At 36.0% G+C, this 26,277-nt stretch overlaps 1 protein-coding gene across 1 annotated transcript in view; it reads right to left on the reverse strand.

Annotated features, from left to right (window-relative positions):
* Nucleotides 1–8,087: 8,087 nt before the first annotated feature.
* The window catches only part of NEIL3 (nei like DNA glycosylase 3), a 56,922-nt gene continuing 38,732 nt past the window's right edge, over nucleotides 8,088–26,277 (reverse strand). The window contains exons 5-10 of the mRNA XM_044681663.1: nucleotides 24,670–24,744; nucleotides 21,591–21,757; nucleotides 19,699–19,868; nucleotides 16,613–17,036; nucleotides 9,968–10,142; nucleotides 8,088–8,543 (exon numbers count right to left, since the gene is read on the reverse strand). Of these exons, the coding sequence (XP_044537598.1) occupies nucleotides 8,361–8,543; nucleotides 9,968–10,142; nucleotides 16,613–17,036; nucleotides 19,699–19,868; nucleotides 21,591–21,757; nucleotides 24,670–24,744 (1,194 nt within the window). The 3' untranslated portion in view covers nucleotides 8,088–8,360. The remainder of the gene's footprint in view (nucleotides 8,544–9,967; nucleotides 10,143–16,612; nucleotides 17,037–19,698; nucleotides 19,869–21,590; nucleotides 21,758–24,669; nucleotides 24,745–26,277) is intronic.

Genomic DNA, 26,277 nt, shown 5'->3' on the forward strand with positions numbered 1-26,277 from the left:
AGAGAGAGAGAGAGAGAGAGAGAGAGAGAGAGAGAGAGAGAGAGAGAGAGAAACTACTAGGGCTGACCCATGAGAAACAACAGAAATAAAGGAGAAAAAAAAAACAGTCCCTACAACACTTCAACCACTAGTGATCAATAGCCCAAAGGAACCTGGAAGTGGAGGGATTCTTTGTTAATAGAAGTCATCTATTAGAGACCAAGTGCTTTTAAGGATTTACAAAGAACAGGGTCCTTAATCATTTTTGTAACATGAATCCCTACAGCAGTCTGGTGAAGTCTATGGCACCTTTCTCTGAATAATGTTTTTAAATGAATAAATATAAAGAATGTTGAGCCTGGAGTTCGACATATGGAGCTGCTGTTTCTGGGGAGCTGAAGCTGGTGGATCCCTTAAGCTTGTGGGGTTCTGAAGCACAGTGGGTTAATCTGATCAAGTATCAATATGGTAAGCTCCTGGAGGAAGGGGGGAACAAGTTCAGGTCAAAGATCAGTAGGACAAAGCTCCTGTGCTAATCAGTGGTGAGACTGTACCAGTCAGTAGCCTCTGTACTTCCAAACTTGGTGAAATAGAATAATTAGGGCATCTGTTAAAATTTAACAGAGGAAAGACCTTACATCTTTACATGGGATTACAAAAGAAACAGAAAGGCTAATAAAAATAAGGATGTAATTTTCTTTCCCTCAGATTCAAGTTTATAAATTCTCTGAAATCTATTCACATACCCTTTGGGAGTCCATGGACCTCTGGTTGAGAACTCCGACGTAGAACATTGAGACTAAAAATTACTCAAAGGATCAATTTTCATTGTTTTTTCTTTTTTAAAAAACAATATTCTCTTTAGAAATGTAAACTTTGTGCTTGCAATAGAATTGGTCTGAATTCACTATGGGAATATCATCAGTAGATTTTTTTTCAGCTTTCTTGGATAAAGCCAAGAAGAAAGAAAATCCCTCAGAGTTTACCTCAAGTTCTTTGTGCCACTGGGGTCCACAACACAAGGGTTATATCTTTGTCCTTTATTGAATTTTAATAAATCTCAGAATTATTCAGGTGCTTTGGTTCTCTCACTTGGTTTTCTGAATTGGAAGACTGAATTTCTCTTTTTTTAGATTATTTATGGTCTGTGGAAAGAAAAGGAGAGATCACTTGCATATATTTAAATTTCACCCAAGCAATTCCACAATTCTGAGGGAATGGAAGTCAGTAAAGAAAGGGAAAATGAGAGGCAAAAGAGGCTAGTAGAGTCCTAGAAAAGGTCGTTGTCACAGGTTAAGACTCTGCCTGTAAAACCACAGATCAGTTTCATATCTCAAAGGCTCAGAGGTTTCTTCATATTTAAAGATGGAGAAAGTAATACTTCCTTCAAAAGGTTATGGTGAGGATCAAAAGATAATATATGTAAAATGATTTGCAAAACAAACTGTCACATGAAATCAGTTTCTTCTTAAATCATTTGGACAGTTCTAAGAAGCCAAGGGTTACTCAATGAAGGTCAAATTTGCTATGTAAAAATTGAGATCCTGCACTTAATAGCAAACAAATGTTGATTAAATCTATAGTTCAGGGGTTGTCTAGAGCAGTCCAATTCCAGCCTGGGCACCTGGTTGGTACAGCCCCAGTTATGAATGATTAAAAAAGTTTTTAAATAAAATTTCTTGGCATTCTTATCAGCCCTGTATCAGGACACTATATGGTGCAATATAGGGCAAACTTTGTGAAATGGAGCATTATGGTCCAACTCTATTTGGATTTTACCACTAATTGCAGAAAGTAGTAAAAAAGGTTCTTGTACCATCGGCTCTAATTTCTTTTCTTTAATTAAAAAAAAGTCTCAGACTAGGTAGTTTCTAAAGTACCCTTTGATCTTACAATCTATTTAAATGTCTCCCAAAGAACAGAAGATACTCACACTTTTGGGAGGTTTATAGATAGGGACTACAATGGTCATAGTACACTCCTCTCCATCTTACAGATGATGGAAACAGTGTCTTGCTCAAGGTCATGTAACAAGCAGAGTATTTAAACTTAGGACCTCTGGCCATTCCACCTCCTTGCTATATGGCACAATGACCTTTTCTAATGCCTATGATCCATGGGGTTCCAGTCTTCTCTCTATATTTTTATGATAGAAGAACTCAGAATCCAGGAGTTGAAAATTGCCTAGATTAGCTTCATAAGATAATCTGCTTTTTGAGACTTTGACCTAACTGACCCATCTAATTTAGTTTCTTATAAAATGAAGTAATAAGCACAAATGTACACACACAAAGATATGGTGAAAAGAGCATTTGTTCTAGAGTCAGAAGACTTGAGTTTGAATCCTATCATTCATAACTGTAATCTCTGCGATCTTGGACAAGTTATTTAAACTTTTTAGATCTCAGCTTTACCATCTTTAAGAAAAAAACTGAAAAGAAATGGACCATATGTCAATAATAGTTAATGAGATTTTTGTTCAGTTGTTTTCAGTAATATCTGACTCTTGAGACCTTATCTAGGGTTTGCTTGACAGATACTATTTACAAATATAGTTCGACATTTGCCAATGTATTTACCAATACAATTACTTTGTCATTTCTTTCTTTAGCCAATTTTACAGATGAGGAAACTGAGGCAGAGTTAAGTGACTTGCCCAGGATCACACAACTATTAAGTGTCTGAGGCCAGATTTCTCAACTCAGGAAAATGGGTTTTTCTTGACTCTCAGCCTGGCACTCTATCCACGGCACTACCTAGTTGTCCTTAATGGACATTTATTAAGAGTCAAATATGTACGAGGCACTATGCTAAGTGCTGGGGATATAAAAAGAGGTAAAAGACATTCATGGTCTCTGAGGTCCTTTCCAGTTCTAATTCTACAATCATCAAGCCTTTTGAATAACTTTCCTCACAAAATAACTGTGAGATGGCTGAGCAAGTATTATCCTAATTATCCTAATGAGGAACCTGGGGCATGTAGAGGCTAAATAGTTTGTCTCTGGTCACATAGCAAGTAAGCATCAAAGCCAGGACCCAATACCACATCTCCCAAAGTACTGGATACTGGCTGCTCCGTCACATGCAAAACATGGGCATCATGAGCAATAATTAGTATCTATTCATTTTCTTTCTGTGATCCAATACAATGAGGCACTAAAGTGGAGTTATTTTTATCTCTTCTTTCCTTTTCTGTGAATACATAGCCTTTAATCTGATTAGTTTGGGCCTATCTCCTTGTAAGCTTATTTCTCGAAAATTGCTCAAGAAAATGACAATTGTGAGAACTGTCATTTAAATTACTAGAAAGATTCAGCAGCCTTTAATCACTGCAGATTTTTCCCCATTTGTAATAAACTTGAAATACTCTCTTTAGATGACATTTAAGTGCAATTTATGTTTGAAGAATGTTAGCAAGGTTAAAAAACGTGTAACAGCAACTGACAGATTGTGTTAAAAATCTACAGGGACTCAGATTGGAACATATTTTTATTTCAGGTCTTACACCCATTGAACTTCTCAGCAATACTAACATATGCATGCAGTGACACATATTTCAGCCTGTGGAAAGAAGAACTTAAAGCAGAACCTAAATCTTCCTAAGACAATCTAATCAGGGGATACATCAAAGAAAATGTCCGTCTTTGCCATTCCCAAAACTGAAGTTTGCAGTCCAACTAAATATTTAGTATATCTTAGTATATATTTAAAAGTAATTGAAGAGAGAAGAAATGAGTTATTTACTTGTAGAGAGGAGAGTCACGTAGGAGAAAGCACATTATAGATAATTTGGGGTGTTCTAGATACTGGCTGCTCCGTCACACACAGTGTGATGTGGGTCCTGGCTTTAATGCTTACTTGTTATGTGACCAGAGACAAAGTTCTAGCTTTGATGCTTCCTGATGGCTTAACTACAGTTTTCACTTCTGAGACCCAGTTTTCTCATTTGGAGAATAGAACCAAATTCTCATACTACTAGTTTCACTGGATCATTGTGAGGAAAGGGGCTTTGTAAACCTTTAAGTTTCCCATGTCCCCAGACTGGTTGTGTGATTTCATTGGTGTGAGGAACAAGTAGGGGAGGATATTTAGACACAGACAATATATGTACAAATACTGGCCTCAGTAGAGAGAACCCATGCTTTTCTGACTCAGAGGCTAACACAATTCTTTTTTTAAGTCTTAAAAAGTAGAGATTGAGTAGATATGTGATTTCATTGGTATAAAGAACTTTTAGAGTGGGTGGATTCCCTCTACCAATGTGAGTTTGCACATTTTCTGCAGTTTCTAAGTTTTAGAGAGTAGCCTAGAGAACTGAGAAGTAAAGTTGCTTGGGAGCTATTTTTTCTACATATGTACTTATGTTTTTCCAGAAATCTGAATGCAGAAAGTGTCTTCCTCATAATTCCATGTCTTTTCTATAGAGAAAAAGGAGATTGAAGGAGATTCCATAGAAATAGATGATGATTGTCTTAAGTAGGGAATTGTTCATCCTGAACAATTCAGGAGATAGAGCAAAAAGTGGGTATGGGGTTGGGGCTTCAATTCAAGCTTCAGTTCAAGTTTGGGGAATGGGGAAAGAAGGGCTTGATGGCAATAATTGTTCCTAGAAAACTTGGCTAGGTTATCCTTTTGTTAATTCTGATTGACCCAGGTAACATATTAATCCTGTTTTTTGTCATTGTTCTTCCAAATCTCTCCCAAGAAACCAAAGCAAGGTGCTGCATGTGCCTGCCTTACCCATTCAAATCGCCTTCCAAAGGAAAGGATAGACTTACCTCACATCTGAAGTCTGCAGAACCATTCAAAGGTCAATGAGAGCGAGTGGCCAATCCAGTTTCTTCCCTTGACCTGATTCTTTGAAAAATAAATGTTTGTTTTCGAAAATATTTTTAAGGAATTATTTCATTGGTGTGGAAACTCCAATCACAGATTCAGATCACTATTCTAACAGTACTTGGTGGCTCATCTATTCTGTGTTCAGAACTTCCACCTGTAGGAACTTCTCACTTGTCCTTTTCACTACATCCCAGGCTGAGGATGGCTCACACTTCCACAGACCCTGCTTAGTCCTAGGAATTGGATTGTGACAAGGAGCAATAGACTGCCAATTAGGACATCTTTGCCACTATAGTTAACAGTTAAGATGAACGGTTTTGTTTTCATCTTTTTCTTCCAGCCTTTTGAAAGCCAAAAAAAAAATATTACTTAAGGGGAAAGGAGAACTCCTGGCCTGTGATTTTATCTATTTCTGGAGTTCACAGTGAAACTACAACTAGCAATGTAGAGAGCCTACTAAAAGTCTTAGAAAGTTACCCTGAAGTACCAAAAGGATAAGTGATTTGCCAAGATATTTACAGCTATGTGTCAGAGTCGAGACTTTAATCATTCAAGGGGCAGCTAAGTGGCTTAGTGAATTGAGAGCCAAGTGTAGAGATGGGAGGTCTTGGGTTCAAATTGGACCTCATACATTTCCTAGCTGCCTGACCATGGGAAAATCACTTAATCCCCATTGCCTAGCTCTTATCACTCTTCTGGAAGCCTTGGAACCGATTAAAAAGTCATTCAATCTATCAGATGATAAACTTTTATTAAGTGCCTACTATGTATCAGGCATGGTGCTAAGCAATAGAGATACACAGACAGAAGTGAAAATGTCTCTCTCGTGGAACTTGCATTCTACTAGGGAGGCTGACAACACATGTGTCTTACTTATAGGTACTAGATTTGTGATGTCACTTATTAGAGAATTACCGAGTGAGGAAACTTCCTCTGGTAAAACTGGTCCTCTTCACACTCAATCTTTGAAGTTTAAATATCAGCCCAAGATTATCTATCCATCTCTCCATCCATCCATCCATCCATCCATCCATCCATCCATCCATCCATCCATCCATCTACTGATGAACAAGCTACACGGGGTATTCAGATGCTTGTTAAAATCTGGGCAATAGACACTCTTCATTCGTTTGGTCCTTTCTGTGTGGATGGATGGGATGAGCTCCTTTGAGTCATTAGTCAATAAACATTTATTAAACACATGTTATGTGCCAGGCACTGTACTAAGTCCAAGTGATCTTCCAAGAGGCTTTACAACATTTTGTGGCTTGACACAATTGACAGAGAATCTTTCTTCAACTTAGTCTGCTAGATCTTGTCCATCACTACAGAAAATACCTTTTGTGAGCTTATATCTTCTTGCTTTATGCCTCACCTAATTTTTTGTTAAAAAAACAACTCTTACCTTCTGCCATAGAATCAATCCCAAGTATTGGTTCCAAGGCAGAAGAGTGATAAGGGCTAGACTATTGGGATTAAGTGACTTGCCCAGGATCACCCAGCTAGGAATGTCTGAGGCCACATCCAAATCCTTGGTTCTTTCCACCAAGCCACTTTGCCTCATTTTTCTTATCAGTAGGCCACTGAAAAGTTATTTATTGTTACATATTCCAAATAATCTTTAGTATCTTCATAGATATTTGGAAGATGCATGGTTGTAAGGGGCTGTAAAGCTGTTTTATTCAATGGAATCCAATATTTTTTCATTATCAGAAAATGATAAGAACAGGACCTGATAGATACTCTTTTAAGCCAACTATGACATGGAAAGATCTAACTTTGTTGAATATCATTCAGGAAATCCTGCTTGTTCTCTACTAATAATTTCATTGAGGAGGTCCATAATTCACAGAGGACTCTCATGAAGATTTTCCCTACATGGGAAAATAGGCATAGAGATTATTAATTGTTGATCTTTTCTCAGCCTTTTTTTTAAGAATCAATAAGGTCTGAATTTCTTATGTCTTGATATCTTCCTCTCCTTTAGAAAACACATAAGCCAGTCTCTCAATATCCTCACAATTGTATCATCCTGGGAGTCAGTCTCCTGTATATGTGCACATACGCACCCTCTCCAATCAGAATGCTCTTCCCTTCTTTATTCTTTTCAGAGCTATTTTTATTTCTTCTGGGTCTTAGGGACTGTGAATATTAAGGTTCAGCTGTAGAGTTCCCACTCTCCTTGATGGAGATAATTTGTATGATGATTTCAGCAAATCTTTTTCATTTTTCTTTTGTTTGTAGTTCTCTTATGACACATACATGAAATAAAAAAATTAAAAGAATGAAGTAGATGAATTAAACATTAAAATACTTTACCACTTAAAAAAAGTATGCTCTCAATTAAAAAAAAACCTCTTTGTTCACAAAAAGAATTCTAATAATTTTAATGAAAAATAATATTAATGGATAATTTTAATGAAAAAATAATTTTAATGGTTAAATGTTTTATTATTTCTGAAAAATTTTTATGTTCCTAGGGGATAGGGTGAAATTGTAAATAATAATTACTAGCAATTAATTATGTAGTCATATTAATTATACAGCTAGTTAAGAAAGTAAAATTCAACACTGAAAAATCACTTCCACTAGAGCTAGAAACTGAGGCAGGCAAATTTCTTAGTACTGAGTTAGTTATGGAGTGTCTCCAGTAATCCAATGGGAAGCCTGAAGTATCCTGAGGTTGGTATGGGCAGATTTTCCCAATAATCCCCAGGTAACAGCTATAACTGCCAGGAGTAGATGCCCAGTGAGAGTCTGGGAACTTGCCCAGAGCTGGAGGGTGTGAGATCAGGGTGGTGTGGGAGTGTGTTAAGGGAAAAGGGTGATAGGAGTGGTGGTGGTGTGTGAGAGACCTGTCTTGTGAGTGGACATTCCAGTGAGGGTAGGGAACCATGCCCATCTGACTGGTTGGTCCCTTTTCTCTGCAGACTGGTTTACACACTCCCTGGGATGCCTACATGCCACCCTGGAGATCACTCCAAGGAGTCACTCATCTTGTCCTACTCTCTCATTTTACAAACAGGGAAATTGAGGCTCCAGTAGTGAAATGACTTGCCAGAGATTATTCCAGCACTTAGTGGAAGGGCTGGAAAACAAATTCTGCTTTGCCACTGTCTGCTTCATCAGCACTCTCTGCTTCATCCCTCTGGTGAAGATACACAGCTTAAAAAATTATCCATTAGATATCCCTTCTCCAGTCCTGGTCCAGGCTTCTCTGCATCCATTACAAGCAATTACTATTATGCTAAAAGTGCTTTATTTTTGCCATTAAATACAGTCATTACATAGGAGGTATTAATATATTTGATGAAACACAATGACCTCATCAAGGTAAAAGTAATATAGGGCAGGAGGAGAGAGAAGATACATAGGAAGCTGGAAGAGAGCTCTGGAATATCAACAATAACCTTCAAGCACTGGTGATGCCTCCAGTGAACTGTGGCTATTATTTAACCTCAAAATTAAATAAAAAGAGTCTAGTGCCTTATATAATATTTTAAGAGATTAAGAAGCAGATGTTTTATACAAGTTAAGAACAATTAGCATCCTGGGGTAACTTGTATTCCTGGTTCATTTTGGGCCCACTGAAAGAAATCACACTGTTTATCTTTCCCGAGAGGACACACAAAGAACTTTCTTCCGTTATTAGGACCAATTTTTAGCACAGTCCTCATGATCGAGCGTTTTCCATGATTGCAGAACGGAAAGGATAAATCAGCCCACTGAAAAAAGGAAATAAAGAGATATTAGAGCATTTATGAAAATGATATAACAGTATGTATAATAGCTAAGAAAAGCTGTGCTGTGCTAGCTGTAGAAAGACGAGAGTTCTTGCCCCCGAGGATCTCACTGCCTAAAAAAACAAAGTTAGTTATTCCTCTCCTTTACCCAATCAACTGAACTGTCCTGGAGAGTTTCCTTAATTCTCAATTTTAATTGGTTATTCTAAAAAATGAATTTTTAATTTCTAGATTTTTTATAGCTTATTTATAGCTTATTTCTTAATTTTTAATTTCTAAAATTTTTATAGCTTTTCTTCCAAGTTCATAAAGATATTGATGAAAACTACCTGCACACTGAATGAAATGCAGGTGTTGGCATTCGTGCCATGAGACATAATGTCTAAGATATCATTTACCCAGCATCTGGCACATACCAGGCACTTAACAAATGTTTGGTGATTAATACCTATGATAAATATATAAAGATAAACAAAGTCAGTTTCAGGGTCATAACTTTAGAGACAGAAGTGACCCTCTGGGAGAGCTAGTTTCACTTCATATAACAGAGATGGCAATTCAGAAAGGTTAAGAATTTTGCCTATAGTTACACAGCTGGTAAGTTATCACAAGCAGAATTTGAACCGATATCCTAATGATCCAGAGTTCTCCATCTACTATGCTATACTGGGATAGCATAATGTTAAAGCAATACAGAGTCCAATATTAAATCTCCCTTCTCCAAAGGGGGTGGTTGAGATAGAGCTCAACTTTTGCTAAAATTTATACTTCTATGTTTCAGTGAGATTCCAGGATATTAATACTGTCACTCACTAACATTGATTAAATGCAATCTTGTAACCATGGAAAAATATTCTAAATTAATTCATTAAATAAAAATAAAAAAAAAACATTGATTAAATGCCCAATATCAATAAGCTTCCTGGGGAGTAAAACCACAGGGAATTCAGCATATTTTCTCTCCCAACTTTTATTATTCTAATATATATGTACACGACATCCTGAGTAGTTTGGGGGTAGCACAGGAAGTCAGAACTGTGACATTCTTATCTCAGACTTGCTATATGAGTAAATCACTTAATCCTATTCTTTATACATAAGCTAAGGATAATAATACTTCTTTCCTCATGGGGACAAATTAGCGTTTGAAAAGCCCTGTGGAGGAGGGATGTGATAAGTCTTATTAAGTGTGTTTTTAATAAACTTTTACTGAGTCTCATTGATTTTTATGTTATTCGTTATCTGGTCTTCAGAAAGCAGAGTGAAGCTTTTTTTCCCCCTTTAAATCTGAAAAGGTTTTGGAGAGAAATTGTTACCCATTATCCTGTAGTAAATATGTGAAAATATTTTATAAATGTTATTTTTACTATTTTTATTAATTAATGTTAAATGAACCTTATACTTACTTGAAAAAACCCACACTGACTTTCTTTAGGTAAAGGACAAGCATAAAACTGCCTGCCCTTGCTTTCTCCATCCTTCCTCACAACTCGGAGAACGCAGAGGCGGTTGTGTTTATTGCAGCGAGGACTGTCAATGTTTTTTGTACAAGTACCATCTGTCATATTAACTTGAAGTTCACTGAAATGACAGGTTACAAAATAACGCCAGCTTAATCGCTCTGAGGGGATCATTAACACCACCACTGCCCCCACCTTCGAGAAACCAACTCCTAACAAAATGATGGCCAGGAATGGATCTCTGGTCAACCATAGTCAAGAAATGTAAATGGCGTTAGTCTTTGCTATGCCATTTGGTGAGTAATTTTCACATTCACCAAGAGTTCTCTATAACCAAAGGTCATAATGAGTATTTCTGAAGAGCAAGGCCGTGACTAAAATTTTCACCTAAGACATGAGAATGGCTCCATTTTCTTATGCTTTTTTTTTGTCCTGCCCCACACTGAGATGTTGCCATTTTTTACCATCTTTAAAATGTTCTCAATTTCTGTTCTCTCTTCCTTTGACCCTAAAGTAGCCACAATTTCCATTTTTTCTCTTTTCTTAGGTTAATTTTTATTTTTTTTCAATTATCAAGCATTTTTATGCCTCTTGCCCTCAAAAATCCACAAGAAAAAAAGAAAAAGAAAACATTCAATCTTTTGTAATAACATTTTCGCCTAGTAGTAAACTTTAATAAATAGTTCTTAGCAACCACAGAGAATATCCTCTTTATTGTTTAATCAAGGGAAGTTTTTCACATTTCTCCTTGATTAAGTCCACAACAATGGTGCCAATCATATTTCAGGGGGGGAAAAGCCTGGCAAGAGGAATAGAGATGGATATTTTATAAAACCAAGTAATGAAATTTTATTCTCCTTGCCATTATGATTAAGGATATCTGGAGGTCTTATATACATTCAGGGAATAAAAGGAAACCTAAAGAAGGTCTTTCTTATGTTAGTTTGAAAAATATTTTCTTTGAAATGGAAACCTTCATTATAATCATGATTCTTTATTTTTAAATTTTTTATATCTTTTCATAATGCCATTTTAATAGCTTACTTAGTCTTTTATAGGACCAGTCAGAGGGAAATAGTGCTTCCTAGTTATTAAAGCCAAAGGTTAAAAAAAATTCAAAGGGAGCTACCCCTTTAAAAATAAAGCCAGCAATAATAACAAGGATAATATAATTAAGATGAAATTTTTATCTATAATGTCCATAGGGACTCTTCTCAGAATTGCTACATTTTAAAAAATAGTAAATACCACAATAGACTTTATATCTTTTACATCTTAAGCTAAATTATGTTTTACTACTATCTTTTGGAATGGTACTATGAACAAGAATAACACTTCAATGGCTCCCAAGTTTTCTACAGTGAGAGAACCCTCCTTTTCTAACAAAATTTCAACATAACCCATGCTGCAAAATATTTTTAGATTATAGCTTAATGCCACGGAAAACCAGCAGACCTGGATGAGCTGTAACCTGCATCACTGGAAGGAATATCTGTATTGACAAACACTCAAGTCCTACTGAATGTGTAACTATTAATCAAAAATTTAGTATTTTAGACTATATTGTAGAGTATAAAATTTAGTATACTTATAGGCTGAGGCCCAAGAAGGGGAAGTGTCTTGCTCAGACAACTAAAACCAAGTTAAGTAGAAGTCCTCAGTAATAGAAGAGCACTAAAGAAGCCATGAGGTTTGTGTATATGTGTGTGTGTGTGTGTGTGTGTGTGTGTGTGTACCATCTCTCATATTAACTTGAAGTTCACAGAAATGATATGTGACAAAATAATTCCAGCTTAATCGCTCTAAGCTGATCATTAACACCACCACTGGCCCCACCTTCAAGAAGGCAACTCCTAACAAAATGATGGTCGGGATTTAAATAAGACCATTTGAATCATCATCAATGAATACAAAAATACTTTGGTGGGTTTCTTGAGTCTTTTCACCCCTTTAGGGTTTCATAGATTCCATAGGACTCAGTTTAGATCTGATCTCTAAATTTCTTTAAAATTCTAAAGCAGGGATTTTGAACTTTTTGTGTAATGGATTCCCTGGATTGTTTAAAAATGAATAAAATATATGATATTTCAAAGGAAACCAATGGTTCTCAAAATATATATTTTTAAACCCACTACCAACAACAACTTCATAAATTCCAGATTAAGAACCACTGTTCCAAAGGGATGATTGGTCCTTTGGTTAAAGAGTATTGTTTCTTCTATTAAAAAAAAAAAGAAAGAAAAACAAGCATCTATTGATAGTACATTAATGTGCGTTATTCCTAGGTAACAAAATGCTTGTTAAGACATCTCACAGTTCTTAACTTTTAATTTAATTGATTCAGTCATCTGATTTTTATTCTAGTAATTGGATAAAACTAAACTTTTTTTTTTAAAACACAATGGAAAATGGCTTATTTATTTAATAGAAAAAGGGTAGTGGTGCATAAAGTGACTACATTTGTAATGAGAATGATGGTAACCATTCAATCAACGACCATGTCAAATGATTATGAGAGTCCATTAGACTGGTTACAAAGTCTGTGACTGGGCCACCTGCTCCTAGCAGAAAGCAGGATTCTGTGAACTTCCGCTGGGTGACTTGTCCACAAGATGAACACTGTGTCTTCCAGACAAAGAGAAAAAAATTAAACAAGTGACTGTAATTTACAGCTTACTCCATGTAAAGTAGCTGGATGTCTAAGGACTTCCAGGTGAATTTCTTCATCCCATGACACATTCTGCTAGCTGACCTTGATTGATTGAAGTGTACCAATCACACCATGGCTCAGCGAGAGTCAGTAAATGGCACCAGACCAGTCTTTTTAAGTAGTATGCTGTGCTAGGTTTTATCATTTGGTTTGACTGCTAATGTTTACAAAGAAATGAGGCTTCAATAATTGATTTTAAACCCTCAATTACATTTTTCAAGATTTATTCACTTGGCAAAAATATAGGTATTCAAATTTTTACATCATTTCAATATGTTTAAAAACAATCATTTTTATTTCACTCTTCTCTGGAAAAATGGGATTTGAGCACATTATTCAGAGGTTATTTTCAGGTAATTTACACTTTCCTAAATCAGATTTTATTTTATCCTATAGGATAGGTTGCTAGCTGATAAGATGGATAGGAGTGCTGGAAGCTGGTGTCATGAAGACCCACGTTCAAATTTAGTCAGACACTTACTAGCAAGGGTCAGACACTGACCCTTGGCATGTCACTTTGCTTTGATCCACCTCTGATTTCCTCATCTGTAAAATGGGAGCAATGATAGGAACTAACTCCAAGGGCAGGCAGCTAGGTGGTACAGCAGATAGAGCGACGGGCTTGGAATCAGGGAGAGTCACAAATCATATGTGGTTCCAGCCAAAAAGTGAACAAGCCAGGGATGAGCACCTTCCTTTGCCAAGATGTTACCATTTCAAAGGCAGAACCTACTGTTTAAGCTAATAAAAGTAGCACCTGGCATGCGGGGGAGTTGTCACCTGGGACAAGCCAATAAGTGAGAGTAGAACCGCCGTAAGTCAAGAATTAACCATTAATGACCCCAAGGAGTCAATCCAGCTAGATTAAGTCTATCAAACTATGCAAGAGTGGCTTATCTGACTGGTCATAAAAAGAATTCCATTAGCAAATCCATATGCAATGAAAAGAATATCACTAGGAGCAGCTCAGTGGACTGAGAAGCAAGACTAGAGGTGGGAGGTCCTGGGTTCAAATGTGACCTCAGACACTTTCTGCCAGAGTGACTCTGGGCAAGTCACTTTACCGCTACTGCCTACTCTACAGCTCACTCTTCTGCTTTGGAACCATTATAAGGTGTATGGTGGATGTAAAGTTTTTTTTTTTTTTTAAAGGATGCCATTTTACTGAACAAACTGGACTATAGAACTAAGAATTTAGACAGGCAGCGAGACTTAAATGAATGGCTTCAGATCAGAGTAAACAGAACCAGAGAAACAAATTACAAAATGGCCCAAGTAACTCAACAGAAGGGTTCTTAACCTGCAATCTGTTAACTATTCTTTTAATGTTTTGATAGTTATATTTCAACACAATTGGCTTATTCTGTGATCTTGTGTATTTTATTTTATGCATTTAAAAGCATTATTCTGAAGAGGGATCTATAAGCTTCATCAGACCGCCAAAATGGTTTAATAAAAGACCAAGGGCTCCAAATGCAAAGGAAAGGAACATGGAGAAACTTCAGAACTAATCAAATCAGAGACCAATTCTGATTTTACAGGGCTAAAATGAAGCCTACTTCCCACTTCACTACAGAGGGGTAGAATGAGGCATACATTTTTGGTTGATCAATGTATTGATATGTTTTATCTTACTGTATATATTTTTATAAGGTCCCATAGGTCCAGGAGATGAGAATCATTAGGATGTGACATGGTTATACTAGCAAAACGAGTATCAATAAAACTATTTTTAAAAAAAGGATGTTATAATTGATGGCCCATCTTTAGTCACATCTCCCTTTGAAAAATACACTTTAACTTCTCAGTGCTAATGATCCAACCCTCCATTGATCATCTCCAATTTATTCTGTCTATATAATGCTCATATATAATTTATTTGCATTTTTTCTCCCACATTAGACTGTGAACTCCTAGAGAACAGAGACTCTCTTTCTTTCTTTCTATTTCCAGTGCTTAGTAAAGTGCCTGGCATATAGCAAGTGCTTAATAAATGTTTACTGAATGACTGAGAATGTAAGATCTTATAGATCAAGTTCTACTTTGGTTACTTATTTCACATTTTGCAAAGCACCTAACAGTACTGGGCACAATATATCTAAATTGGAGAATGAGTGAAAAAGAATGGGTTTTTAGACTTTTTAAAGAGAAGTTTAGAAAGTGCCTTTATTTGGCAAATATAACATACTACCCACATAGCTTAGAGGCAGAGAAGCAGGGGCATGCTGGAGCCAGTTTGAATCAGTGTCCATTGTTAAATTTCCAGTGGGAGCAATTTATATCCCAGAAATTGGCAAATACTACAAATCAGGGTTTTGAGTGATTGTTTTGTTGGTTGTCTAGACTTAAGAGAATGATAGAGAGGGTCGGGGAAAGGCAATTGTTGACCATCATTTGTTCGCTGTTTATGATGATGTTCTATGGCTCTCCACTGAAGTTTTATTCTAATGGAATGGAAGAGACCGTGGATCCTTGAGAATTATCTTAGTCAAGGAAAAGTGCTGCAAGACTTCCCCAAGATGAAAGAGTTTCAATTACAAACACAACTGGATGACTGTCTCCGGAGGGCTAGTCTGTTTGACAGATGCATCACCAGAAGGTTAGATACTGGTTAATGAGTTTTTTGGGCAATGGCATATCAGGAAGACAGCTGCCTATAGCACAGAAGAGTTATGGTCTGTTCTGGTGGAAGGAATGCCCATATTGATGAAATTTCAGGTCCCAGAAAAGAAGTATTTCTGGTAGGAAGCAGTGGATAGGACTTGGCATATCATGGCATACACCAGAGGTAACAAATATGAGATGCCTGTAACTCCAGAGTGTGGCTTGAACCAGAGTATATGGTTTAATGGTCCATGTTTCTATGTGATACCACTGTATACTAAGTAATCTAATACAGTATTTTAATTTGTACATTTTCACATTTTTCACCATAGAATTACAAAGCAAGAATACACCCCTTGAGGGTGAAGTCTTCATTTGAAATGAGGATGGAATTCCTTCTTGTCACAGGAGAAAAGAGTTGATGGGTCAGTAGTAGAGGAGGAAATGAATGAAATATTGTTAAAATACAGAAGAGAGTAGAAAGTTTGGAAGAGGTCACAGAGAGGAACAGTTGTTTTACTACTTAGTATTTAATATACACTCCCATTTCAGGTCAATGAAACCAATTCCTTAATTTTACAGAAGAGGGAACTATGGCACAGAGGAGTTAAATGTCTTGCCTAGAGCCTCACAGCTAGGAAATAACTTAGGCAGGATTCAAACTTTGGGCGCCCTGACACTCAGTCTAACATTCTATCCCCATACCAGCCCACCTCCTACAAAGATTTTTAGTGACTTTAGATTCTTCAAATTTCCACCAGCAGTTGAGTACTTGATAAACACACAAACAAATAAATAAAGGAACAAATAAATAGATAAATATATATATACACATATATCTCTTTAATATCTTTATGATCTAATATCTAAAATATCTTTAAATGGGTTTGGTAAGTTCTGAGTCAAATCATATATACAGTGTCCCAAAAGTCTGAGAATGGTTTAAAGCTTTGACAGCCCAGTCATTTCTTAACCCTTAGCAATCTGGCTTTGTCTCTATGACTAGATGGAAACTGCTCCCTCCCAAAGTCACTAAAGATTTCTTTGCTGCTAATTCCCCATGGCCTCTTCCAGTGGTTAGCAATATCAGAAGAGACAATGAAGAGAAGGGCTGGTTAATATAACAGCAATCCCTCAAAGTACTATCCACAATCAATTCCAACCATGTCAGCAATGACTATTCTCTAGGCCACCTTCCTTTCCCCATTACTTCCCACCATTCTATTATTTAAGCAAAATACCTGACAGACGTGGCTCTGCTGTTGGATGTATTCCACGTGCTTGAGAATTCAGTGCTGTAACTTTTGAGCTCTGGAGAGGAGCGGTTAGTCTTCATTTTTTTGTGTGCTGGACTTAATAAGCTAGATTGAGAATCAAAGATGGGTGATCCATTGACTTTGTCCCATGGTAGAATTGTGGCTTTGCCTTTCTCCGTGGAGGGATGCTGTGCATCATTAAAGCAAACGTGACCAACAGGAGAGTTTTGAACATCTCCATTAGACTTCACGTTTGGTTTTCTGATACTTTCTAAAGAATTGGATTTATTGCTTAGGTCTGTCAAAACCAGAGTTGTCATTCCAAATGCAGTCTTCCGATTAATCTTTACTTCCTTATGGCATTTAACAAAATTATTACAAGGATACTTCATCAGATTATTATCATAGGTGACAGAATTATTGTCATCTTCTGCTTTCTTTGCATCTTGAAATGAAAGGAAAAGTTATGATGATATATTGAGGCAGCTAGAGCAATGGATAGAGCCCTAGACCTGAATTAAGAAGACCTGGTTTCAAACTAGTTGTAGACTTTTTCTAGTTATGTGACCCTGGGCAAGCCATTTAATCTCTGCTTGCCTCAGTCTCCTCACCTGTAAAAATGGATAATAGCATCCATCTCTCATGGTTGCTATGAAGATAAAGTGTTGTAAACATTATATAAGTTAAAAGGTTAACAGTATTACAGTGTTAAGGTACTAAAATATTTTAAAATATTAAAGTCTCATAGACAACTACTATTTCCTTATTCATATAACATTCTGCTAGTTATTTTATTTATTTATTTTAATTAATTAATTAAGAGTATTTTTCCATGGTTATAGGATTCAAGTTCTTTCTCTCCCACCTCCCTGAGCTGACAACCAATTCCACTGGGTTATACATGTATCATTGTTCTAAACCTATTTCCATATTATTAATATTTGCAAGAGTGATCATATATAAAGTCAAAATCCCCAATCATATATCCATTGAACCATGTCATATGTTTTTATTCTATGTTTCTACTCCCACAGTTCTGCTAGTTATTTTTAGGGGAAAAAATTTTACCAAAAAATAACATTTTACTTAGATCACAAAATTTACTCTTTATGCTTCGAATTTAACCATTTTTAATGGTTAAACACAATAATACCTAGCTTTTATATAGCATTTTGGAGTACCTAGGTGATATAGTGGATATAGCAATGGGTCTAGAGTCAGAAAAACCAGAGTTTGACACTAAAGCAAGTTACTTCTCAGCAAAACTGGAGAAAAAGCAAAGCACTAGACAGTTTTGTCAAGAAAACCCCATGAAAGTATTTTTAAAAATACTAAAAGACACTACATCGGAAGATGAGCCCTTCAGGTTGGAAAGGCCCGGAAGGCAATGGTACATAGGACCATGAAGACTTGGACATGAATGAATGTCTGAATGACAATAGAGTGCTTTAAGACTTGCAAAAATGATTTACATGTTTGATAATTTGATAACAAAGTAATTAATTTGTTTGATCCTTACAATAATTCTTTGAGATAGATCATTTTGCAGATAAGGAAACTGAAGCTGAAAATGGTTAAGAGAATTTATTCAAGGTCACCCAACTGTATGTATCAGACTCCCAAGTTCAATACTCTCCTGCACCACCTATTAATTAGCAAAACAACTATAATTTAAGTTAAATGATTTCCACTCTATACATTCATGGCATAACGGAAAGAAATTTACACATTTTCCACTGACTTTCATCATGTTTCTGGAGTCTACATGTACCACTGGGATATCAGTTTCTAGGAACTAGGGGGACTACAGAAATGGCAATAGTAATGCAGGGTTTTATAAAACCCTTTCCAAAGGAGTTGTCGTTAAAAGCAGGACAGGTATTTTAAGTTATTAAGGTTACTAAAGGGAGAGATCCTGAATGTCATTATAAGCTTCGTTTCTGTGGCTAACTGGACTTACAATGAAAGTCTTATTTAAAATAATATGAATATAGATGGATGAAAAGAGCTATTCACATTTATTAAATATTGCTGAACTGAAAACCAGACTGCACTGTAATTCCTTATATCTTAGAACTAAGGAACCTGTATTAAGAACATTTTCTATCGGGATGTCATTCTGCATTATTATTCTGATCTATATCTTTGCGGTACAGACTACCAAAGAAAAGGGAAAGAAAGATTATTAGCAAAGAGTAAGAATGTTCTGAATGGAGAAGTAAATTTAGAAACCCAAGGTTCTCTTATCTTAAGACTCAAAGAGCTTTGTGATATTGGAACAAGAGCGGCTTCTACCAAGAGTCCTGAAGCTCTGCTCTCAGCAAGGCCTGTTTCCTTGGCCCAAGAAATAAAATGTAGCAATCCAGCCTACAAAGTATGGAAGAACATAAGTCAAGAATGAACTTGTTCTGTTCTAATTGAAGGGGGGAAATAACACATTGAGAAAACAATAGAATCAACATCAATGAGATGGGTCTTAATCACAGGTTTCCATAGAGGGTTTTACATTTCTCTGAACACACAAGATTGCAAGTTGCAAAGAGTTATTTTGAAGGATTTCAATGAAATCAGTACAATTGTCTGTGTAAAGCTTTTAATAACAAGGGGTGGAGAGGATAAAGAAGAGAGGAGGAATTTTTCCATTCCACCTGCAAACACATTCTTTCAGAAAACCTCCCTTTCAATTTATAACACTTGGACTGAATAACAAACTAGAAAGATGCTGAAATCTGCATAAAACAAAGCTTTATTGAATAATTCATTAGAAACAGGGGAGGAGAACAGATGTGATAATCTCAATTTTTGAGATACAAAAGAACTTACTGTTTTAGCACAAGCATGTTTTCCCTCCCCCTAAAATAAAAAGGAGGGAAAAACCCAGGTGCTTATGGATCTCTGTGGAGATAGTTTATATGCAAAAATATATATATTGTAGTGAATAAATTCTTGTATAATGGAGACTTACTCAAATTAAGGACAATTCCTTTGAGCTCTCAAGAAGAAAGAATTATTCTTATATTATGATTACTGAATGGCAGGATCCTTGACTTTGTATAATTAACAGTCTTGCAGATAAAATGATCAAAGAAAGGAAGACTCAATCTTACCATTGGGTCTTGAAGTCATACAAGCATCACATTCTTTAGCAGAAGGTTTGTTTATTAGGGTGCAGACAGCACATGTCCATTCCTCTTCAGCTTTCTGAGCAACACATTCATTAGAATACAGCCCCCTGCTATATGCCCAGCCAATTAGATTGTTTCTCGTGGGCAGCTTGCTGTAAGAAGATACATTTAAAAATCAACATTATAAGCAGCTCTACTATAAATTACTGCCCAGAGGTTTTGATTATTTCAGAGACAAGGACAAGATTCCTTATTCTGAATATCTATATATTATATATTCTGTATATCTATAATTAGATATGTCTGTAAAATCCTATTTCTTGCTCCATGTCGCCATTTCCAGGCCCTCTCCCAACCAACTCTACTCAGCTAACTCTCCTCCTTTGGAAATTCACTCAGTCCACACATGTCTCTCTATCCCAATCCTGGTGGCTGTTCATGCCCAATCTCCTGGTCACGCTTCCTTCCTCAAAGAGTTCAGTCCACAAACTTGAGGATTTCCAACCTGCATGCAGAAGCCCCTCAAAGAGTCTTACTTTCCAACCCATCACTCTCAACTCCAGGGACCTAAAATCAGTGACATACAAGGACGACACGACCTTAATCATGTCATCACCTACAAAAGAGTTCTATCTCCACAATACCTAACTCTGAAATTTCTTTCTGATTATGTCTAGCTGTCCTTCCAGCTCACCTCTCCTAAGTCTGTCTTTTTTTTTTCTGTGACTAGACAGAAATTGCCTTCTCCCAAGGTCCCCTCTTTTTTTGCTAAATCCAATAACCTTTTCCAATGGTCAACAGTATCAAATATTCCTTTTGCTAGATGCTTTCTCTTCTTGGGGTTTTCATGACATTTTCTGTGGAGTATCTTCCTATCTGTTAGACCAAGTCTTCTTGGTCACCATTGGAGGATCAACATTTGTATCTTGTCCCATACGCAATAGATAACCCCCAGATTCTATCCCTTTCTCACAATTGTGGGGGGTATGCAATGCTTAATAAGTGCTTAGTGACTGACTGATTTAATCATCGGTTCTGGAAATACCCATCGGTACTATTCAGTTAACTCCCAAATACATATCCTATCTAGCTCTCATTTCTTTCAGTTCAAAATGTCCCTAACACTGTCTCCCCTTTTAACCTGTACTTCCCCCTAACTTCACTATTTCTATCAGTTACCACCAATTTTCTGGCCACCCAAATTTACAAACTCATCCTTCACTTTCACAAATTCTCTCTCTTTAACATCTCTTATATCCTTCTTCTTCCCTCCACTCAGACTCCAAGTACCATCCTTTATTCAGGTCCTTTTCACAGGGTTTCATCTAAATTCTTGTAATACTCTCCTGTATTCAAACTCTCCTCTCTTTAATCCATCCTTTACAAATTCCAAAATGATAGTGCTAGCAAGATTTCTTGATAGCTGTCTCATGATGTGGATGTAATTTAACTGAAGACCGGACATCTAGGACAGGAATTTGGACCACAAAACCTCCAGGAGAAATATTCTTCAGACTTTACAATGATGTTACTTTCTCTTTCTCAAGGAACAACTTCCCTGATCCCCTAGCTGCTAATGCCTTCCCCTCTATGGTTAATTTTGTGTCTACTTTGTAGGTATTAAACCTGTATGTGTACATGGCATTTTCTCTGTTAGATTATAAGGTCCTTGAGGGCAGAGACTGTTTCATTTGTGTCTTGGGAGCTCCAGTGCCTATCACTGGACCTGGCAGATAAAAGGAACTTAAAACATATTCAATGGTTGATTTCTTCACAATGGACTAGACAACATTAGATGTAGCTCCTTATTAATCCTCTTGGCATTCCTGGGAGCCAGGATTATCAGAAAGCTGTATAGAAGGTGACTATCTTACCTTATATCTATAGAATGAGGATTTTCCTTTTGACACCGAGGACAGAAATAGGTCATTCTGTTATTCTCCCCCAAGCGACACACAGTTATCTTGTTACTGCACTGACCACAGTCAGAACGTTTGTACACTTTATAGTGTCTATAAAGAGCTGCGCCTGTTTTGCGGCACTTAAAACAAAACAATTACATGATTTTATGTTATGTTACCAAGGAATCAAATTTAAAATCTTCAAAATTATTCACAATTTCTTTTGGTAAAGATATTCTATTTTTCCAATAAACTGTAATAACAATTTTCTACATAAGTTTTCTAAAGTTAAAAGATCCAAAGGGTCATCCTCTCTTCCCTTCCTGGAGATGGTAAGCAATTTGATCTGGGCTATACATGTACTATCATACAGAGCATATTTCCATATTGTTCATTGTTACCACAATGTTCTAAAGTAAATTTGGAAAGATCTGCATTTTTATTTTATCTTAAGGAAAAAATGTTGGCAAGATTCTGTAACATCTATCTCTTCGTAATCTTACAACTTGTTCATATTTCTTGTTCTTTGCTTTAAACTCACCTTATTATCTATAATGGGATTTAAGAGTTGTCTGGGATTTTACTTAAAATGCAATGAAATGGTATCAAAAATTTCCATGCCTGGTCACTTTTTGAAAAATCTAACCCTTCTCTTAAGTTGAATTTCAATAACCCAGAAACATCTTCATCTCATAGGTAGCATTTTATTCCAATGACCTGTCTAGATCTGGCTTCCAGCATTAAATTTTATGTTAGAGTGTGAAGAGTATTAGATTTGTATTCAGACCACCTGGGTTGAGTTCTGGCTCTACTACTTACTTTAAAAATGTTTTATTTAATTTCAAAATTTATTTTTAATTTTTAAAAATTTTTTAGTGTTTAGATGATTCATTTTCTCTCCCCTCCCTCTTCCCTCCCACCTCTGGAGTTGACAAGCAATTCCACTGGGTTATACCTGTGTTATCACTTGATACTCATTTCTGTATTATCCATTTTTGTAATAGTGGCTCTACAACTTACTAGCTATTTACCTTTAGTTAATTCTTTATTTCCTTTCTGCCTCAGTTTCCTCATCCATAAAATGGGGATAATAATATACTATTTAGGCGGGGAAGGAGCACTGGACTTGAGGTCTAGAAAACCCAAGTTTAAATCCTCCCTCAGACATTTAGCTAGCTGTCTGACTGCTCATCAACAGGGATAATAATAGGACTTATCTCACAAAATTATTAAAATAAAATAAGAATAGATGCAAAGCACACTGAAGATCTTACATCACTCCGTAAGTATCAGTTGTTAACATTATCATTATTATTATTCCCTACCTCACGGGGTTGTTGTACACCTCAAAGAAGCTATATTAATATAAGTAAAATACTTATATGTAATAATGTATAATATTACAATATAAATATATGTAAGTATGTAAACTTTTTGTTAATTAAAAATACTATATAAATGTCGGCAGCAATTAATACTATCATCATCCTTTTCATCTTACACTTACTCTAAAAAAAAGTCCAATACATTTCCAGAAAGTATTCTGTTTAGGTACAACACTTGAACAATTTCAATGCCATTTCAAAAGACATTTTGACAGTTTCTGTCAGATATAATCCTGCTCACAGACTATTTAAAGAGAACACTGTGGCTTTCAATCAGCGGAATGAAATTGCAGAAACCTAGAAATACTGTTCAGCATATATTAACTGAAAATTACATACAGACTTAATATTAATTTGGCACAGTCTTGAAATTTCAAATTTACAGGATGGACAAAATGGAAAATCTTCTGTAACCGGTCTCTGTAGGAGAACGAATGAAAATAGAAATTGAGCACGTAAAACAGAAAACTATAGTCAGGGCTCCTCGCTGGGGATACCTAGTAATGAGCCAAGAAATACATATATAGCTTTCATTTGATTATGCTAAAAAATTGCCAAATGCTCTAAATCCAACGGAAGCCGTCTTTTTTATTATAGTAAACATGACAATTGAGTACACCATAGATGCACTATTGAAAAGCTAACACGCTGTGATACTTTTGAATAGTCTTGAGGGTGGATAAGTCTAAAAATATTTTAAAGGTATATATACGTATATAATTTAATATATTAACATATATATACATGTACATAATTTAATATATAGTCATATCTAATAAAATAAATAAATAATATGTATAATTTAAAGCCCTTAATTTCTGTCTTGGAACCAATACTAAATATCAGTTCCAAGGCAGAAGCATGGTAAGGCTAGACAATGGGGGTTAAGTGACTTGTCTAGGTTCACACAGCTGGGAAGTGTCTGAGTCTGAATTTGAGCCCAGGTCCTCCGTTTCTAGAACTGAAGCACATAACTACCCCAAGAGCAAAATATTTTTGTTAATTTTCTAAAGATGTAATCATGTAATCTCCTCTTTCATTCCCATCACCTACACTAGTGTATTCTATATTAAATGCAAGTAGAGGATAAAACAAAGGATTTGGATTTAGGAAGAACTGGGTTCAAATTGTACCTCTTACATTTACTAACTATAGGACCCTGGGGAAATCACATAACATTTCAGTTTCTTTCTGTAAAATGAGGGAGTTGGATTTGATGACTTCTAATATCTCTTTTAGTTCCATAGCTATGATTCTTTGAAAGGCAATTGGAGGGGCAATGGAGTGGCTCAGTGGATTGAGAGCCAGGTCCAGAGTTGGGAGAGGTCCTGGATTCAAATCTGAAGTCAGACACTTCCTAGCTGTGTGACCCTGGGCAAGTCACTTAACTCCCATTGCCTAGCCTTTACCGCTCTTCTGCTTTGGAACCAATACACAATATCCTAAGACAGGAAAGAAAGAAGACAACTGGGCAGAAGGTTCATCAGTCTTGCCATATTTGGCCAATCACAAACTAAATTAGGGGAAGGTTGGTTTTTTCCCCTAAAACAGCAAAGCTGCCCTGCTTTATACTCTCTCAATTAGATGGCTACACATAACTTTTACATGTTGGTGCGAAAAAAAAATAAAGTTGAATGTTTGGATGGGTTCTAATATTTTGCTCTTACCTTATAAAAAAGGATTGTGAAGTCACGTATCATTTTCACAAGGTGATGTATCTGTTCATCTTTTAGCTGAGAAACCTTAAAATGAGGGGGGAAATGCTTTAGGATATTTTGATCATTAGTTCATTATTATGAAAATGTAATTAAAATGCATCAGTAGGATATACAATAGAGGTGACTGCTTGTGACAGAGGGGGGATGGATTAATACACAGAAAGAGATACACATTTTTGGACACGGCAATTTTGGGAATTTGTTTAACTCGATTACAAGTTTGTTACTTTTTTTTCCCTTTTTGGGGGAGAGGAGGCATTTGGGAAGGAGAAAAATATGTGATAAGTGAAAAAAATAAAATATAAGTCTAACATTTTTTAAGCAAATCAGGAAAATGATTATGCACGTGAGTGAAAAAATATACATATATATGTATGCATATATACATACATATATATACACATGCACACACCTATTTATCTGTGTAGCTTGTAATATAATATAGCAAACAATCAGATAGCCAGACTCCAATACTTTCTTTATCCTTGACTGGTGTCATGTATTACTTTATAAACATTATATTCTGAAATGCCAGTACTAGACAAAATATTATTCTTATGTATTCTTATATAAATTATGCAATCTAAGTCTTTGGTGATCTGACAGTGTTCAATATAGTTCCGCTGATGTTCGCTGACCTATATAAAAAGGGATTTAATGAACACCTTCCAATGTCAATATCCTATGACCAATATGTTATTTTTTTTTTTAATGAAAGAATTCTTACTTAGACCTGATTGGGTATTATTTTTTTAAAATAGAAGTCCTAAAAAAACTTCAGAATTAAGTATATTTGGCATATTGAAAAGTTAAGAATATTTAGCATGTATTTTCTGAGGGTGTTTCAGAGGAAACACCATCCATTTCACCCCACATTCTGAGTTTATGTGGCATACATAGACTACAGAAGAGCTTCAGTGTCCTTGGTGACACCTCGTCTCTTGGTTCTCACAATCACCCTTAAATTATTTTGTTTCTTTGCCTAAAACTCACCTGCAATTCTTAACTCTTTGACATTCATTAATTAAGAGAGACTGTCTCAAAACCAGGAAGACTTTGCTTTAAGACCCAACTTTGCTTCATACTAGCTGTGTGACCCTGCATAAGACCCATCACCACTCGGTGCTCCAGCCAGCTCTCAGACAGTCTGGGGAAGAGAAGGTGGTGACCTGATTTGGAAGAAAGTTCCCTCACCTGGAATTCCCATGTACTAATGGAATCACAGGTCCATTCCTCATTTTGTCTCCTATTTTATTCAAGGTCCTTATTTACTTTTAAAAGCTTCTATAACTTTTTCTCAACTTTAAGTAATAGCACGTTGATTGTTTTTTGTGTATTATTATTATGTTATTCTACAATTCTGGAGCTTTTTGTTTATTATATGTTATTCTATAATTTTGGAGCTTTTTGTTTATTATGTGTGGTTCTACAATTCTGGAGCTTTTTTTTTTGTAATAAGGTTTATTTGTTTCCATTGTCGCCCCCCTCTAAAACTTTTTTCATTTTTTGTTGATTTTTTGAAAGGCGTTCTTTTGCTCTCAATCATAATATTGGGGG

This window comes from Gracilinanus agilis, chromosome 6 (genome assembly GCF_016433145.1).
Source record: "Gracilinanus agilis isolate LMUSP501 chromosome 6, AgileGrace, whole genome shotgun sequence".
NCBI lineage: Eukaryota > Metazoa > Chordata > Mammalia > Didelphimorphia > Didelphidae > Gracilinanus > Gracilinanus agilis.